Raw genomic sequence first — 18,805 nt, 5'->3', positions numbered from 1 at the left:
TGCCACTGCTTTCCTACAACCTCTCTGAGAGTAGGGTGTGAATCTGAGATTTAGATGTGATTCTACAAATATTTAAGGAAGGGTTATTATGTGCCAAGCAACATGCTATGTGTTCACATACAGAGACTACCTCCTTTAATCCTCTTGACAAACAGGAGTATTTAGCTTTTACTAGGGTGGTAGCTCATAGGGATTTGTCCCAAGCACTGAAAGCCCCACAACCCATCAAACTCCAAAGTCAGTCCCAGACCAGCCAGAATAAGAGGCCACCCCAAGTTACAAAGACTTCACACTGGTACGTAATTAAGAAAACCTTGCAGAAGAATAGGAATTCATTAGACTTCTATGCTCATTCCCAACTGTCAAACCTGATAGAGTTCTCTTTTAAAGGCAAAACCATCACTGAATGCTCAGGCTCCCACAGAGACACTTTATTTCCCCTTTTCCTCCTAATGTGTTGTTTTCCTACTTCTGTGAGCTCCCGAGCTACTCCACTGTCCAAGGGGTAGATATTGATATTACACTTTGCAGGCCATTTGGAGGATTTGCCCTGCTGTAGCCTGAACAACCTGACGACAACTCACCTTGTGTCTTAGGTGACAGTGATGATCATCAAACATTAACCACCACAAAAACCACAGCCAAGGTTCACGTTTTGTGGACTCTTGTGCCCGGCACTGCTCTAAGCATTTTACAGACACTATGTAGTGTTTGCCAGTAACCACCCTTTGCAGTTGCTAGTATCATTAGCATAATTTCACAAGGCAGGAAAACTAGGGTACAGAAAAGCTAGGTATCTTTCTCGAGGGCATCTAATGGGAACCCAACTCCAAGGTAAAATGCCTAGGATCAAACAAATCCAAATGGCAGAGTTGAGGTTCACCTTTAACACTCCACTCAAGATGGCGCCAAGTTCATCTCATGTGCTGAGAGTCCGCTGGTAGTGAATTCCTAAACACTAGGTTAAGGATTCTAAAAGGCACCAGGTCTCAGTGAAACTCTGCCACCAATTAGCAACAGGCTGCTTCTTACACATCCCCACTCCCAACTCCAACACACACCACCTATTCCAGGACTTCTTGTGCAAATTTTGGTCTAAGGGATTCTAGCTCTGCTGACCCACCAGGGAAGGCTCCAACCAGAGGACTGTGGACATCTCCAAAGAACACCAAAGATGTCAAAGACCCAGGGCCCTGAGGCAGTGGCCCCTGGGTCTCATGGGACCTTTTACTGTCAGGGTTCACATCACTCTCTGGCATAAACCTATGCTCTCTACTGAATAATCCAGAGGAAAACAGGCAGTACTAGCAGGGTCCAACGTCCTATCAGCCCCCATCACATAAAACAGAAGCTGTGAGATTCCTAAAATCTCTCCGCATTTTCCTAGGCTAACCCTTCACTTCATAGATAAACATGCCCCCGAAAGGGAAGATATGTACCCAAGGTCACAGAAGGAGTAGCCAGCCAGAAGCACACCCAGGTCGGTCTAATGACCTTAGCCACTTCCCATAGAGGTCTTAGATTGCTTTATACTTTGCAGCCAGGGAAACAACACTTGCTTGTTCATTTGGATAAAGTCCAGACTCTGGTGTGGGAGAACTGTAATCACTTTCCTACTCCACCTGACAATGCCTGGCCCTAAGAAAGAACTTTCAGAGGCTGTGTCTGCTGTCGGTTTTTACAGAATTTAAAAATGTGCCCACAGAGAAACCTCAGGCTTCCTACACAGCAGTGCTCTTGCTTCTTGTTGGGGTTACAGACCTTTTAGACAACACCTAGAAACACAAACATACCTACCTACAGATCCACCTATCTATCCATTGTCTATCTATCCTCCCCTAATTATGCGCCCAATCCCAGACCCTTTGAAATTCATTCAAATTTGGATCTCGAAGACAAGAGAAAGCCAGTGGATATACCAGGTGTTTTCGCCTGCAAACAGGCAGAATAAAAAATAGGACTGTGTGATCAAAAACCTTTGGGAAATGCAGTGGAGGGGGTGTAGGGATGAGGAAGAGGTTACAACACACATATCTGCTAAAGGCTCAGAGAAGCTCTATAGTCAAAAAGACTGACTTCCCAAATGTATGTGATGGAGAGAATGGGAAGTGTCATGGTCACTCACACAGCCAGTAAGCGTGGTGCTCAGCACACAGCCAGTCTCTGGCTTTCAATGATTTTTTTTTTCATCCTAACGCTTTCCAAATAACTTCAAACACTCATTTCAAAGGTATGAAAAAGATCTCCAATATCCATCAAGAGAAAAAAAAAGTCCATAAACCCAATTCTTCTGCTGTCTTCAGCTGTGTTGTACTCTCTAAGATCTATTTCCCTGAATTCCATCTACCACTTTTTGTATGCCTGAGAATCAAATACACACACAGTATTTAAAAAAACAAAAAGAACAGTTGTGGGGTTTAGCATGTTAGATATTATTACTCTTACTAAGGGAGATTATAATTTTGAGGCATGCTAAATAACCTCTCTGATTTGTCACATGGTCCCAAAGCTGCACACAGGGCTGACTCCTGCTAATGCATGAAGCTGTACTTCCCAGAAATTCCCACTCTTCATTTCAGGGACTGATCTAATCGGCAGAGCGCCAACGCAATTTTTTTTTTTTTTTTTTTTTTTTTAATGTTCCAGGTACCTGGGAAAAAGAAAGAGTTGGAAGCCTTTAAGTTAATCATGGGAGGTGTCTTTCAGACAAGGTCTACTAACGGGGTGATGGGAAAGTCATCTTTCCGCGGCCTGTGAGTCCTCCAGTTTTAAGACGCTACGGGTAACTGTCTCACTGAGGGTGCACATTTATCACCAGGGCCTCCCAAAGGTCTTGTCTATGAAGAGGAAAACTTCATATAAGGTCATGTTCAATTTCCAAAACACTGGACATGTTCACTAACACACATGTGGGAAGCTGAAATGAGAAAACTTGCCTTCAAACAAAGGGACGTGGTTGAAGACACTTCGTGCAAGTGTCTCTTACATTTCGGTGTATTAGAAAGATACTATATCTCACAACAGAAGCATCAGGAACACGCAGAACCTGAGCCACGGGAGAACACAATCCTGAGTATGTTACTTACAGAACATGCAACACTTACGGACATCAGTTATGCCCCAGCTGTATGGGAACCACCAGTTTTCACAGGAAATACCATTGCTATCCCTTTCTATGTTAAATTAGTATATAAAATTCTTGTAAATCAACTGATACAGTTCATTATTTCAAAGAACCGTGTGACATACTCTATCTCCTATTTGCTGACACATGTTACAGGTCTTGACAGGAGAACTGTGTGCTCAAGAGGAAATTGTGGGTGGTTGATCTGGATGGCACAAATGTCAAAAGTGAGGTGTCTTAGGGTGGAGACAATGACCTACAGACAGCTATGAAGGGCAAAGTTTCCTTGCTGCGTGACTCCATTCCCGAAGTCCCCCCAGACCCTCCCCAACATGAGACAAATGAAACTACACATGGGCCACCCCTGACTACAGTTGACCTCACTGGCTTGTGGTTCTTCTGTGTGCCCATCTGTGCCAGCCACTCAGTACTGTGGCCACACCCTGAACTCTGACATCACCAGGAACCCTGCTACCTTTGAAATTGTGCTGCATAGGTAGTAAACCTAGTAATTATACATCCATACTGTCTTGATCTTCTACTCACTGGCCTTTTTGCCTAGAAGGATGTAAGAAGAACCAGAAAAAGAAGCCTTGTGAAATAAATAAATAAGTAAGTAAGTAAGTAAGTAAATAAGTAAGTAAGAAAGTAAGTAAGTAAGGCTGATGTTCATTGTTTGGAACAAACCTGCTTAGAATCTTTGTGTTTACTTCACCCCGGAGGGCAAGTCAGAGGCCAAGGACTATCTTTTACGCAGTTTCGTGCTGGTCATGTGTTATGACTAGAAGGCACAGGTCCCATTGTCAGAGTAGCTGCAAGCATGACAGTAGCACACCTCTGACCAAGACAGCGCAGCAGGACATGAGCTAGAAGGATGTATGAACATCTTTTTTAAAGATGAGACAGACTTGAGGGAACATCATTAAAAGCTGATGGTCAAGTGTCAATGAAAATATCAGAGAAGAGGGATCTTTGGGTGGCTCAGCAGTTTAGCCCCTGCCTTGGGCCCAGGGCGTGATCCTGGAGTCCCGGGATCAAGTCCCACGTCGGGCTCCCTGCATGGAGACTGCTTCTCCCTCTGCCTGTTTCTCTGCCTCTCTCTCTCTCCCTGTGTCTCTCATGAATGAATAAATAACATCTTAAAAAAAAAAAAAAAAAGATATCAGAGAAGAAACTTAGCAGGTGCCAAGTCCAGAGCACAGGTCTTCCACAATGAAGGAGACCAGCAAAGACACTAAAATCACTCTGTGTTGAGGTGTGGTAGCAAGCAGCTGAGAGAACTGTTCCATTTCTGTGATGCAGAAGGTAAAGATGTCTGCTAAGATTGTGAGGGAGGGGAAATGTGTGGGCTGGGGTCGGGAGGGAGGTTTAAACAACCTGCTGGAGAGAACACACAAGACCCAGCAGAAGAGACAAGAGAAGTCTGCCAGCATCCCTGAGGACCAGCCAAGACCCCAACCCAGCAAAAGAAGGAAAAAGTGTGGCACTAGCTCTGTGAAGGGTTAGTGTTTTATTCAGAGAAGTAAAACAGGAGGTCGAGGAAGCAAAGAAACTGAGGACCCTGGAGAGACGGTTAGTGAGATGGCACATCTGGGCTGTAAGAGACAGGCTGTGGACGGGGCCCAAGGAGCTAGAGAACCTGATGAAGTCAAACTTGATGGGCACTTCCCCACATAGGTGAGAGAGTGGGACAATCGAAGAGTGTGGGGGAAGGGAGTATTCCAATTTGAGTCAAAGATAGGCGGTTCCAGGGGATGCTGACACCAAAAAAGGAACCATGACAGTGAGTGAGTGAAGAAGATCTACATGCCACCATTGTTGAGAGGCCATGCCGCTAGAGAGCTCATTGTCAAGAGTGGTAAAAGCTACCTTGGTAGATTTGGGTAAAATGGATAATCACAAGCCAGGTGCCAATGTCACTCATGAGCTTGCACCATACTCAGGAGCTGACAGGGATAAGAAAGAAGAGAACAGATAGGATGAATCTCAAGAGATGGGGAGTTTTGAGACAAGGCTGGAAGAATGAAGCTTTGAATTAGAACCAGGGAACAAAGAGAACAGCAACCCTGTCCATGTCTTAACCCAGAGACAGATGGAGCGAGGAAGAATGAGTAGCATTCACTGGAAAGAAGTACAAGGAAAGCAGTGTCCTGGGAAAACAGCCAGGCTAGCAGCGGCAAGGAGAACATCAACAAAAAGACGCTGAGGATGGAGAGATGCTTGTTTCCCTTGGAACGTTTGCAGAGTGCATCTTGGGAAGGAAGGGAATACCAGGAAGTTGAGAGAAGGGGTTAACATCACAGAGAAACACGGGGAAGAGCTGCTAGAGAGGCTCCCAGTTTGGGGGATGACCAAGGACTGCGGGGATGTGGACACTGCTGGGTACACGAAGATGTCTGTACGACCCCCAGCACTCCCTCGTGCACAGCAAAGAGGCACACTTCAGGAGCCATGAGCCATGGTCTGGACTGACCAACTTCGAAGAGACTCCTGGTCCAAGTGAACAAGCTGGAGATGGAATCAGCTGATTCTCAGGACCACTGCCACATGCTAACCACTCTGTCCCCAGGGAAGTTTCTGAAACTCCATGAATACCACTCTGTATGTATGTCAATCAGGGTAGCATCCATCTCACGAGGTTGCTATGAGGATTATACATGAAATCATGTATATGAGGCACCCAGCTCAGAATCAAACCATCACATACCCACTTTCTTACAGCTGGCATCAACGGAATGCTTCACAAAAGCAAAGCATTATCTTAAGAGTAAAAAGTCTGACCTTCAGTCAAATAAAGGATGGACAATGGAAGCCCTCCCTCCTAGCCTCAGTCCCATCAGCAGGACAATAATTAGGACCAGGGGTTAAAGTTCACATTTCCAGAAGGAAAGGGAAATTACTGTGTCTAAGACATTAGACTTTCCAGTGCCTGCCAGCCATGGGTGAATGTGGGGGCGCAACTTGGTTTCCCCTGGGCCTTGTCTCTGGGGATCAGGACCAGGGTACCTGCAGAAAGCCCTGCCCACTTTCAGCCTCTAGGCCCCACACAGTTGCCTCGTGGATGAATCCTGAGTGTCTTGCCAAACCAGGCCTTTAGCCTGTATGCCTCACATCACAAACAGAAAGCCTCTAAGTTAAATACCCACTGCAATTTGTTCTACATTGTGTTTTAAACATCTTTAAATAAGTTGCCAATAGCTTAAAAATTAGAAGATTTTAACCAAAATCTCAAAGCCAATTAAAAAAAAAAAAAAAAAACAGATTCCCACAAAGCATCAATCATCTGGAGCTGAATGGCATCTGCCCCCACCTGGGGATTTTTTTTTTTTGGGGGGGGGAATGGTGGTATTTCAGGGGTGGGTACAATTAATTCACTCTCCAGACTGCCTTGCTCATGTAGAGGTGTCAACACCAACACCATGTCAAGAGCTAATAATGTAGTACTTAATAATTACATTTGACTTGTGTTGCAATAAGCAGTTAATTATTTGGGGGTAAAATTAAATTAGACATTTACCTCACAACTTGTGTGCATGTGCATGCACATATACACAATTATGGCTGGATTAGATGTAAAACCTGAAAACATAATATGGTAAAACTAGGAGTGATTTTTTTTTTAGGAGTGATTTTTATTTCATTCTTGTGTTTTACTGTATATTCTGTAACATACTGAATTTTCTATAATACATACAAATATGTAAATGTATTTAGAATTTTTAAAAAGACGAGTTGGATTGAACACTTCATTTCAGAAGTTCTGCAACAGTAATATTTACTCACCGGTATAAAGAATGGCTACGTGGTAGAAATGGCAGCAATATGCCTTGAAACTATTCGAAGAATACTCCAAGAATTTCAAATTATTTGACCCATTTAAAGACACTTCTCTCATCTTTATCTGAATTCTAGGCTAAAAGATTCAAAGGAATTACATCCCCTTAGGACTTTTTAATAGAATGTATAATGTATAGTGTTTCCTAACCCTTGAAATCCCCAGATGAATGGATGGTATCCTTGTGGGAAGGACAGAGAGAGAAGTAAGAAACAGAGAAATAATGAGGCTTCACAATATGGTCCCAATATTTGTAGCAAGTTTTGATCACAACGATAAAGATGAGGCTCCATTTTCTCAAGGAAGAACCAGGTCCCTAGAAATGCTGAGATAGAGTATTACCTTCGATAATGTACCTAGGTTTGTAAGCTTATTTGTTTACTTCAAACTAGAAAAAACACCCTCTCTTTCAATCCAAATATGGATCTGAAAAAATTTTTGAAAGCCAGTTAGGAGTCAGAACCAGACTGGGACTTGATTGACATTTAGCACAGAGCTTCTTAATGGATTATTCAGAAGAGGGCATGAAAGAGGGGAGACACAGGGAAATAAAAATCACCTGTAGAGTTTCTTCAACCATCAGGTTTCCTTTCTCCAAGAGGAGATCCCCTTCAGACTGTCCCACCTTCACAGCAGGAATACTCTCTTGCAGCAAATGAGTACTGAGATACAGATAAGAACGTATCTCATCTCAGAGGTGTTCTGAGAGCATGTGCCTCACTAAAGATCCCCAAATTCTAGCTACATTTTGTATACTGGGAAAAGAAGGTTCTGTACCAATCGTCAGTTGCGACAGCTGCCTCCACCAAAGCCCCCTCTAGGCCATCATGTTCACAGAGACACATTTGATGCTCTATGACTCCACTCCAATCACCACTTATCAGACTAGAAGGTGACCATCCAACCCAAGGGTGGTCAGTCCATTGGCACAACCTCTGATAGGGCCTGACATAAAAAGATAAGCTGGGCCACATCTTGCTCCTGGGAATATGTGATCAGAAACACAAGAGAAAGCAGCACTAAGCAATGAAAATGGAATAAAAAAACAGGAGTTGAGAGGTCAGGGCAAAGTGAGTTTATGAAGATGGGGACACTAAGAGTAGGTAAAAGCTATAAAATAGAGAAAAGACTTACAGGGTAACAGAGAAAAAGACAGAGACTGAAACCCAAGGAGAACAGTGGAGTTCCAGAGAGAAGATCCATTAACTTGTACTGATGGTCTCCAGGGCCATGCTGGATCCAGAATCAACATCTGGCTTCAATTCCTAGGAGATATCGCTCCAATAATGCTGTTTCAGTAAACAGTTAAAAAAGGGAGTGGGAGAACTGAAAATACAGAGACAACTAAAACTGACAAATGGAGGAATTATCAAATAAAAACAGAGTAATGGTATGAGTGTGGACAAAGGAAGACTACAAATCTCTTGAGGTCTATAAAAATAGGGGGAGATGATAAATAAACTGAGCATTGACCCATGCCACGCAAGAAGGATACACTCTTTAAAATGTGAAAGTTAATTTTAAAACAAAATGAGGCATTAATTTAAATATTAAATTTTAGGAATTCATCGAGAATGCCTAAGAGCTTCTAGACTGGTTTCATACAAAAATATTTTGAAGTCTGACATCAAAGAGAATATAATCGTGTCTCATACAGAATGTCCCTTATGTCAGTGACAGACACAGGCCACTGTGAAAGATGAACCACAGATCAGTCGCTTAGGGAAATGAAATACATCTTTATTATTTTCTTCTAATTATAAAAATACACATTTTGTGTAAAATTTCCAAATAGTACAAAAATACATATTCTAGACAATGTACATTTCACATAACTGAACCCCTGGTGGTAACTGGTGTGAGGTTGTAGTGTGTATCCTTCCAGACTTCTTTATCTACACATATAATATCAAGACATGCTCTTCTCATACAAGCATTTACTCTGCAACTGGCTTATTGTCTCAACATATATTCCCTGTATTATCACATGTAGATCAAACAGGTGTAGAAGAGCTCTATGCTCTTCTTGGCAAGGATGTATCAGTGTCCTTGACCATTTCCACAGACAGACATAAAGGTTGTTGGTATTTTTTTTTCCACTAAGACAAACTTTTCAGTGACTATCACTGAATATGTGTGTGTGTGTGTATATATACACACACACACACACACCTCTCTCACATACTTGTATGACTACTTCTGTCACATAAATTCCTGCAAGTATTACTGGTAAAATGATATCTTGGTTTGAGGATAGCAAGTTGTCACGGTCATGGCAACCCAGTTAAATAAATAAGATTTTAAATCCAATACTGAGGCCATAGGAAGGAAGGATCCAGCCAGGAAATGGAACACTACGGCTGAGCCAGCAAAGTCCTGAGACTCTTGACCATCCTTGTGAAGGAATCCTTACAATCACCTGGGTGGATGGGGGGCAGGTGTGAACTGCCAGTTCTTCTGCCCTCAAGCCAGTCAGAGGTCCCCATCTGCATCCAAGTCTGCACAGCCTGTCTCTGACAACAGATCTGGAGGCCAGAATGAAATTTGTGGGATATAAAGCAAAGAAACTGAGGCATACAATTAATTCAGAAAGAGAAAGAAGGACACTGAAAAGACAAAACTATTTTTCTTTAAAACACAGATTTACCTTTTGCATAATGTAGTGAAATGGCACTGGATTTCATAGTGATCCCTCGAACCTGTTCATCTTCTCTGCTGTCCATGTACCTTAACTGTAAAAATGCAACATACGCATCCTTACTTCCCAAGGAATTAAAATGTTAACATCAAAATGGACTGAGTTGGGACTTCTGCTTTAAACACATAATTTTTAAACTAAAAGCCCCTTGTCTTCTTTTTAAAGTGGGGAAGGGTTGGAGAACTATCCAGATGTGTTCCAGTACCACACATTCATACAGAAAGTAGCATGCGGGGGAATTCCTTCTACTCATGCAGAGCAGAGCCTGTCTTTCCCTACTCATACAAAATCCAAGCAAAGACTGAAACAGAAGCTCTCTAGAAGCACTCCTTTCCCCAAATTAGCAGATTTTACACACATTTTTAAAAACAGAATGGCATGATGGACGATATTTATAATATCACCAGTTAGCTGATGGCGTTCAGTGTTAATGCCATGAACAAGGGCCCACGTCTTTTTCTCTGGGCTACGCAGTGCATCAACACTGACGGGACTTCACATACAGGGCAACCACCTCCTTGTACCCCCTCAGACCTACGTGCCTAACTTCCTAACTCCGTCTCCAGGACCACCTTCCTTTGCCCTGCCTTACTTCTCTCCACTGTTACTCCTTTGAAAAATTCTTCACTTTTACATTTACTCCTTTCAATCAAAAGCCTTGGGGAAAATGTACTGATGTGGGATTGCCACATTTATTCATCCCACATTAATTCCTTAATCTTCCAACAGCCTTCCAACCCCGGCAAAACCAAATGCCTAAAAGCTACAAATGACTTCTGGCCAAACACGATAATCCTTTTTAACATTCAATCTTTCTGATTCAGTGTGGCATTAGACAGACATAGCTACTGACCCTTGTGTGTAGGTGTGTACACATGGGCACATGAGATTCTTCAAGGAGTCTGAAATCTCCAACTCCCTTCCTATCTCATGAGATGGTAGTGCCAGCTCCCCTTCCCCTCTCTGAACTCTGAGGTCTTCCTCCAAAGTCTCAGGCCCTGGTCATTCTTCTACATGTGTATATTTTTAAGTACTGAGTTGATATAAAACATACACAGCAAAAAGAATAACACAGTGAACATCAGTGTGTGTGCCATTCTATTGAAGAAAGAAAAAAAAGATTTATGTTAACGTCCCTCTACGCCCCGGTCAGAGGCAACCACTATCCTAAATTTTACCTTGTTCATTCACTTGCTTTATAATTTGTAAAAATGAGTATATCACTAAGCAATATATATATATTTTAGAGCTGCAGGTTTTAAGCCTCATACAAGTGGAATCACACTTTCTATACCTACATATCACATACATACACACACCCATACATACATATATGTACACATATGTGCATATACACACATACCCATATGTACATACATGCACCACACATACACATATGGTACTATCACTTTATCTCTGCTCAAATTCAGATTCCTGAGATTCATCCATACTGACAGATACAGTCATAATTCATTCAGTAGGACTGAACTACACAAATCCACCACGCCTTGTTCATCCATGCTGTTCGTGATGGGACAAGTAGACTGATTCTAGTTTTTCTAACTAACCCTGAGCTGTCATTAACAGATGGGTGTCTGTCTCTTGGTAGACTACCCAGGAGTGGTATTTCTGAGTTATTAAATGCACCCATCTTCTACGTTACTAGCTATTTCCACAGTTTTCTGAAAAGACTGTACTGTTCTGCACTCTAAAGAGTGGATCAGTGCCTGTCCTGCTTGGCCACCTCGGCAACACTTGAAATGGTCAGGCTGTTTTTTTAAAATAGATGGATGATAATATTTTTCTAATTTACATCTCTCCAATTATCAACAGGGTTGAGTATCCTATGAGTTTACTGTGAGTTTCTTGCTCAAGATGTTTGTCCATCTTTTTAATGGTTGTATTACAGATTTGTTGTTTTAGACTGAGTTATTTATAGCCTTTGAATACTAGACCTTTGTCAATTATGTGTCATTATTTTCTTCCAGTTAACAGGCTTGTCTTTTCCCTCTCTTTACGGTGTCTCCTGAAAAATAGATGTTCTTAAGTTTTAATGTAGTTGAGTTGATCAAACACACGTAATGGTATGTACTTCTGTCTTCTATAAATCTTCTCTTAAGGTCATAAAAGTATTGCCCTACATTATTTTCTACAAGTTTTATAATTTTGCCTCTCACATGAGTATTTTAATTACATGCTACTGGTATGTAATTACATGCTACTCCACAGGTAGAGGTCCAATTTTATCTATTTTCCACATATAAACCAACCATCTAAGGACAACGTATGAGGAAGCTCATCTTTTCCCTCCAGATCAGAAATGCCAGCTCTGTGATAAATTAGGATCCCTGTTTCTAGGCCTGCTATTCTGGGCCATGAGTCAATTTTATCCCTCAGCCAACTGCAATCTACAAGCTGTTGTAGGTTCATAGTAAGTCTTGTTATCTAGTAAGACACACTGCACATCCCACTCTTTTTCAGATGTGTCTTGGCTATTACTGGCCCTTTGTTCTCCTGCATGATTTTAGAAAAAGTGTATCATACTCACATTTTTAAAAAGCTGAAATTTTTACAAGAACTGCTTATAGATCAACATGAAAAAATACTGAGTCCAACAACTTGTGAACATGATCTAGCTATTTATTTACATTTTCTTCAGTGTCTCACAGGTACATCTTTTATGCTATGTAAGTATTATATTTTCTGCTTATTGCTCATGTATACTCTTTTCAATGACTTTTATATCCTGAAATTTGCTAAATTCTTATTAATATCCTACCAGTTTATCTGTATACTTTTCTGAGTTCTCTACAAAGTCATAGCATCTTTTCTAAAACTTTATTTATTTATTTATTTATTTATTTATTTATTTATTTATTTATTTTGCTTTATTGTTGCAGCAGAACCTCCAGGGCGGTGTAGAGCAGAAGCTGTAACACAATGAGCAGAAAGGAAAAAGAGCGCCCTGCCTTATTCCTGAATACAAATGCAAAAATGTCAATACTTCATCACTAAGGGTGCAGGACTTTTTGTAAATACTGTCAGATTGTGGAAATTCCTTCTATGCCTACTTTGCTAAGAGGTTTCATCAAAAAGGATGTTAAATTCTATGTTTCCTACATCTACTGAAATGACCATGACTTTCTTACCTTTAATCTGTTAATATGATGAAATGTGTTAAACCAATCTTCAAGTCTCTGCAATAAACTCTATTTAGCTATGAAAAACTAGCTTTTTATACAATTCCAGATCCTGTTTCTTAATAATGATTATAACTCTTGTATCACCCATCACAACAGCTGTCATGAGATTTTCCCATCCTGTATTATCCTTGCTGACTTCGGGGATCAAGGTGATGCCATTGTCTGGGGAGCTGGAGAGTACTCCCTGCCTCCTCTCTCCTGTGATATCGAATGGTTCAGGTAGAGCTAGAGCATGTGTTCCCTCAATGTCTGGTAGAATGAAAGTTAAACCATGTGGACTTTTTCTTTGTGGAAAGATTTCTGCCAACAAATCCTGTTTCTTGAATGACTGCTTTCTCTCTCTTCCTGACCTCACAGTGGTGAGTCCCAGCTCTCCATCTTTAAGTCTGTTGCTGGGCAGCGCAGCTCACCATGTCCCACTCGCGCCTCCCCCATCCCTGCAGCACTTCCTTTCCTAGCAACTCGCACCTTTTCCTCCTTCCTTTCCTTCTTGATCAGTTTCACTAGCTATTTATCACTCTTGTTAAAAGATAACCAGAAATTATATTGCTAATATTTTTCAACAGACTATCTTTCTAGAGAAATTTTAAGTCCACGGAACAACAGATCAGAGAGTAGAGTCTCGCAAACTCCACCCCTAACACTCACACGTTTCCGTATTATTCACACCGTGTGTTAGTGTTAGCGGGTAGGTTACATGTAATGAACCAGTACTGATAGGTGACTAGGAACCAAAGTCCCTCGTTTACATCAGAGTTCGCTCTTTACATGTGTGATGACCCGTGTCCACCATTACCAACCATATGTGCTGGTTATATTAATCTTTTCCAAGAACTAACTTCAGCTTCATCGATCTTTTCTATAAAATATTTGTTTTCCACTTCATTAATGTATGCTTTATTATTTGTTTCCAGCTACTTACTTTACAGCTATCACGTGCTTTTCTAACTTCTCAGGTGGAGGAAACACAAGCAGTTGCTCATCTTGCTCAGCCTGGTTTCCTCGGCCCTCTGTGCACCACCTGCCTCCTCTAGCTACTTTTCAATTCATTTCTACTTCTCTACTTCCTCTCCTCTCCCATCACTCGATAAATTTTGCTGATTGCGTCCTAAATGCATTAAGGGAAGGAATATCTCCAGTTCCCTACTGCCAGTAACTTATTCTATGTCCTCCTACTCATGGCTGAAAACAAACAGCTCTTTAATTTCATTTTCCAAAACAGTCCTTTCACCATGACTCTCAGACTTCAGAAGTCCCCTCTTGGTACTCAAGTCAGCCTTCAGGTTCTTCTCTGATCCGTTACACTCTCTCCACCAGCACTCTTCCTCCCCCAGGGGTCTCTGGGCAAGTGTTCCTCTCAGATCAAGCACAACACACCAATTAGCCTTGATGCATTTTATCCCCCCTATCCCCCCACCTGACAGTTTCTCCGTCTTCTCTTCAAAACACAACTCATCCCCGTGAAGAATCTCATCCTCTGTGAAATCTTCCACAATTGTGCCAGGCTCTCATTAGACTTGTTGCAAAATCTTATTTTGGCATTTATAAAATATTCATATAAGGCCATATAAAAAGAACTTTTAGCAGCTTCTTAGACACACAAATTGTGCTTTACACTTTTTTAGGATCTCTAAGAACACATCACATTGTAAACAGCTAACATTTATTGAAAGGCAACAAGTATTTATCAAATAAAACAACTTACCTTGCCTGCGAGGCGGCTAGAAATGATTCCATTGCTGGATATAAGACAGTCAGCTAGAGTAGTTTTTCCTGTTAAGATAACAATATTAATTCAAATCGATTTCTTTTTCTAAAAGGAAAGGAGATGCACTGCATCCTCAGAGTTAACTTCTGACCATGAGAACTGGTTTCACAAAGATTTCCTATTTACCTATAGTGAGTGAAGCAAGACCTAATGAGCATTTAGACTTCTGAACAGAATACCATCTGGAAGGACACAGACACTAGCGCTCAAAGTGCTGTAATTTCTATCTCCACGCCTAGGGATCGCATCACCCTCACGTGAAAAGTTGTCAAGCAACTTTTTTTTTCCCCAGCGTAGAACTTTTCAGTAATGGAGGCATCATGTACAGAGTCAAATGCAGACTCCTAGGTGATGAGACAAACCATCATGCCAATCAAAAGACAGAACATCTAGATTACAAACATTTGCAGAGTTAGAATAATCGGTCTTACAAGAATTTCACCTAGTTTATCATAATTATTTTTTTCTTTTTAGTTTATCATAATTATTAATCATCTGATATCCATAACACTGACCATGCTATTAATTTAAACTCTTGACAGCTCAGAATGACAAAACAATAGCAGAGCGCTCATCTTTGTCTCTGAATGGCAGACTGGGTAAACCACCACCAAGAAACAAGAGAATATAATCTTCCGCCACATGCCCCCACATATGGCCTCAGCTGGTATTTGCGGGTTAAAGTGTCTTAAGAAAATACTTTGCAAAGAATTTCAGGAAATTGGCTCTTAGTCCTATAGTGAGCAAGCCCATGGAGGGCATCAGCTACCCTACATCTACTCCCAAAGCTACTTGCAATCCATACTAAACCTAGGGATCTACTCTGTAATAAAAAAGTCTTGGTATATTCAAGTACAATTTCATAAAAGATTTTATGAAGTCTACACAATTTAAACTGGTATAAACAGATAACTCTGTTTAAAGAACACTGCTTACATAGTTACTGCAGCTGGACTGAAGTAGCAAAAGGAGGGTCTTGTCTTTAAGACAAACAAGTCCTAAAACTCTAAAACTTTCAGCAAAGCAATGGAATCTGTTAACAGTACAAACCAGAAAGCAATCTTGGGAGCACTGAAGAGCTTTAACAATGTGTTGTCCACTTGGCACATGCATCTTATGTGTTAGCACAATCCTAGAGCATCACTTGTCTACTATTCAGTGGAGCAGAATTCATTCTCAGGATGGCAAGCATGTATCCCCTAGAGTGTTAAGCACCCAGAAAGCACTATCTTTCAGCACTCTGCTATATTCCTAGGGCCAGACACCACTGACCTGCCATGTGATTTAATTCACAAAGCAAAAGAAAAAATACTTTTATCAAACCTCTCATCCTCAACGTGTGAGCAAATTATAAGAACTCCTAGGGCAGGGGTCAGTGACTGGACCTGTACACACTGCTCATGCTCAGCTGGCTTCACCTGCATAGTGACCCACTACTTCTCCTCCCAGTTCCCACACTACTGCCTTTCAGCTACTACACCAGTGGCAACAGTCACCTCACTAATGTCTGCCTTCAGTGCATACTGAATACTTCCACCAGACTCATCTTTCTAACGTGCTGATTACAACACCCCTGCTTTGTTTTGTTCTCCCAGTGGCTCCCTACTCCCTAAGAATAAATGTTAATGATCATCCTCACAATAAAGTGCGTACTTGCCAAGGGCTTCTCGTTATTACCTCATTTAATCCCCACAATCCTGTTAAGTAGGTAAGATCTTCCTTTCAGTCTAGACATTGCATGTCAAAACTCAAAAAGGCGAAGTGACTTGAAAAGGAGTTTGAATTCAGGCTAACTCCAGGGCTGGGGTCCTTAACCTTGACCCTAGTGCCCAGCTGTCACTTAAATGGAGCTTGAACTCAGCCTGTCTACCTCCAGGGCTGGAGCCCTTAACCCTGATCCTGGTGCCCAGTTGTGACTTAATTGGAGTTTGAACCCCAGCTGTCTACCTCCAGGGCTAGAGCCCTTAACCCTGACCTTGGTCTCCAGCTGGCATGAAGGGCTCTCCGAACTATGACCCAGCCAGCCTCTTCACCTTCAGGATGGTAAAGATATCTTCACACACCTGTTCCTATCACCATGCTGTGGCTACCTGAACTAAGAAGGAGTCTGAAGTCAAGAGCAGGAAGAAATGCGATGGTGTAAGAGCAGCTTTTCTGTCAGGAGCACACACATTGTCCATTAGCTATCTCTGCCCTTCCCATGGCCTGTGTCTCCTTCTTCCCTTCTGATGCTATTCCCACTTGGAATGTGTGCCTCACCTTCAAGGATCACCTTTAAAACCAAATATAGCATGAAGATGCCTCTTCTTAACCCATTCCTGCCTTCCCGATCCTCCAGTTCTCCTACCCCTCAGAGTCCAGTTTGCCCCTCATCTTGTGCGGCTTCAACCCCCAATCTCCTCTAGAGCTCCACTGCTGCCCTATTTGTAAGCTCCTATCTTCTGACAAAAGTAGCAAAATAACTGGAGTTTAACAGATGTTCACTAAATACGTGATGAGTTAAATAGAATCACATAACACAGGCTCTGAAGACGTTATGTCAACACTACAGACTTTTTATATTACAAATCCATTCCAAAGATGTTCATTTTAACCAAAACTCAAGTTCTCATTAAGAGAAAAAAAAAAAAATTACACAGGGGCACCTGGGTGGCTCAGTGGTCGAGCATGACTCTCGGTTTCAGCTCAGGTCATGATCTCAGGGTCCTGGGATCAAGCCCTGCAGGGAGTCTGCTTGGATTCTCCCCCTCCCCTTGCTTGCACGCTCACACTCTCTAAAATAAAATAAATGAAATCTTAAAAAATAAATAAATAAACAAAAAGCAATGAAATACACTACACAGAAGAATGCTAAGCACTAGTTAGCCACGTTCATTTCAAGGGCTTTATGGCTGCGTCTCTCGCAGTAAACTTGCAAAGCCATACTCGCTTTCATCAGTCTCACCTGCCCACAGCTTCGCTCCTCCCACACCTGCGGAGACACACCCGCTTCATTACTGAAAGTAAGCCCTTTAAGAAGGACTCTTACAATGGAATATTACTCAGCTATTAGAAATGACAAATACCCACCATTTGCTTCAACGTGGATGGAACTGGAGGGTATTATGCTGAGTGAAGTAAGTCAGTCGGAGAAGCACAAACATTATATGTTCTCATTCATTTGGGGAATATAAATAATACTGAAAGGGAATATAAGGGAAGGGAGAAGAAATGTGTGGGAAATATCATAAAGGGAGACAGAACATAAAGACTCCTAACTCTGGGAAACGAACTAGGGGTGGTGGAAGGGGAGGAGGGCGGAGGGTGGGGGTGAATGGGTGACGGGCACTGGGGGTTATTCTGTATGTTAGTAAATTGAACACCAATAAAAAATAAATTAAAAAAAAACAAAAAAAAACAAAAGCCACCTCATTAACATAACAAAAAAAAAAGGACTCTTACCGTGGTCGACGTGAGCTAACACGCAGATGTTCCTGATGTTAGCAGTGTTTTTCTGCAGGTGAATCATCTTCTCCAAACTATTGAGCACCATGGTCCCTGATTTCCTGTGTATCACAAGAGCACACGCGCTAAAGATCGGGCCTAAACTATTAATTTTCCCCCGTGAACCTATTACTTTTCCCCTGTAACGTGGGGGCCCGACAGGGCTCGCCAGGAAGGAACCCGGGGCCTGTCTGCTCAAGCGCACGCCGCCCGGGTCGCGCCCAGGTCCGGGCCCAGGTGAGCACCCGAGCGGAGGTCACAGCACGCCTGCCCCCGGGGACCCGCCGCACCGCGAGGACCCAGCCGGGACCCCCGGCCGCTCCCTCCCTCCCGCACTCCGGCCCCCGCGCCCCCGCCCCGCCCCCGGCCCGGCCCACGCGCGCCCTCACCGAGCAGGTGCACTGCAGGGCTCCCGGAGCGCAGCCCCCCCCGGGCGCCCTCCCTTCACCTCCCGGGGGCCCCGCGCTCGCCGTCTCACGATCGCGGCCCACAGCCCACGGAGGCGGCGGCCCCGGGTGGACCCGAGGGCTCTGCGCGGCGGCCGCTCCCAGCCGGGGCTCCTCGCGGCCCCCGGCCACGCCCCCGCGCTGCCGCCCGCAGCCCGCGGAGGACGCCGCACTCACCGGCCCGCACTCACCGGCCGCCGCCGCCCCGCCGCCCCGCTCAGCCCGCAGCCCGACACACCGCGCGGACG

The 18,805-nt window shown here is 42.9% G+C and overlaps 1 protein-coding gene across 2 annotated transcripts in view; it reads right to left on the bottom strand.

Moving 5' to 3' along the window:
• The window catches only part of EFL1 (elongation factor like GTPase 1), a 126,023-nt gene extending 107,251 nt beyond the window's left edge, over positions 1 to 18,772 (bottom strand). Inside the window, exons 1-4 of one of the 2 annotated variants that reach the window (XM_077874076.1) lie at positions 18,749 to 18,772; positions 18,070 to 18,173; positions 14,566 to 14,633; positions 9,607 to 9,691 (exon numbers count right to left, since the gene is read on the bottom strand). In XM_077874076.1, the coding sequence (XP_077730202.1) occupies positions 9,607 to 9,691; positions 14,566 to 14,633; positions 18,070 to 18,160 (244 nt within the window). In that variant the 5' untranslated portion in view covers positions 18,161 to 18,173; positions 18,749 to 18,772. Of the gene's footprint in view, positions 1 to 9,606; positions 9,692 to 14,565; positions 14,634 to 18,069; positions 18,174 to 18,734 lie in introns of both variants that reach the window. The other variant, XM_077874075.1, reaches the window with a different exon arrangement.
• Between the last annotated feature and the right edge of the window lie 33 nt (positions 18,773 to 18,805).

Source organism: Canis aureus, chromosome 2 (genome assembly GCF_053574225.1).
Source record: "Canis aureus isolate CA01 chromosome 2, VMU_Caureus_v.1.0, whole genome shotgun sequence".
NCBI classification, from domain to species: Eukaryota; Metazoa; Chordata; class Mammalia; order Carnivora; family Canidae; genus Canis; species Canis aureus.
This window is presented reverse-complemented; position numbering and strand designations above follow the sequence as displayed.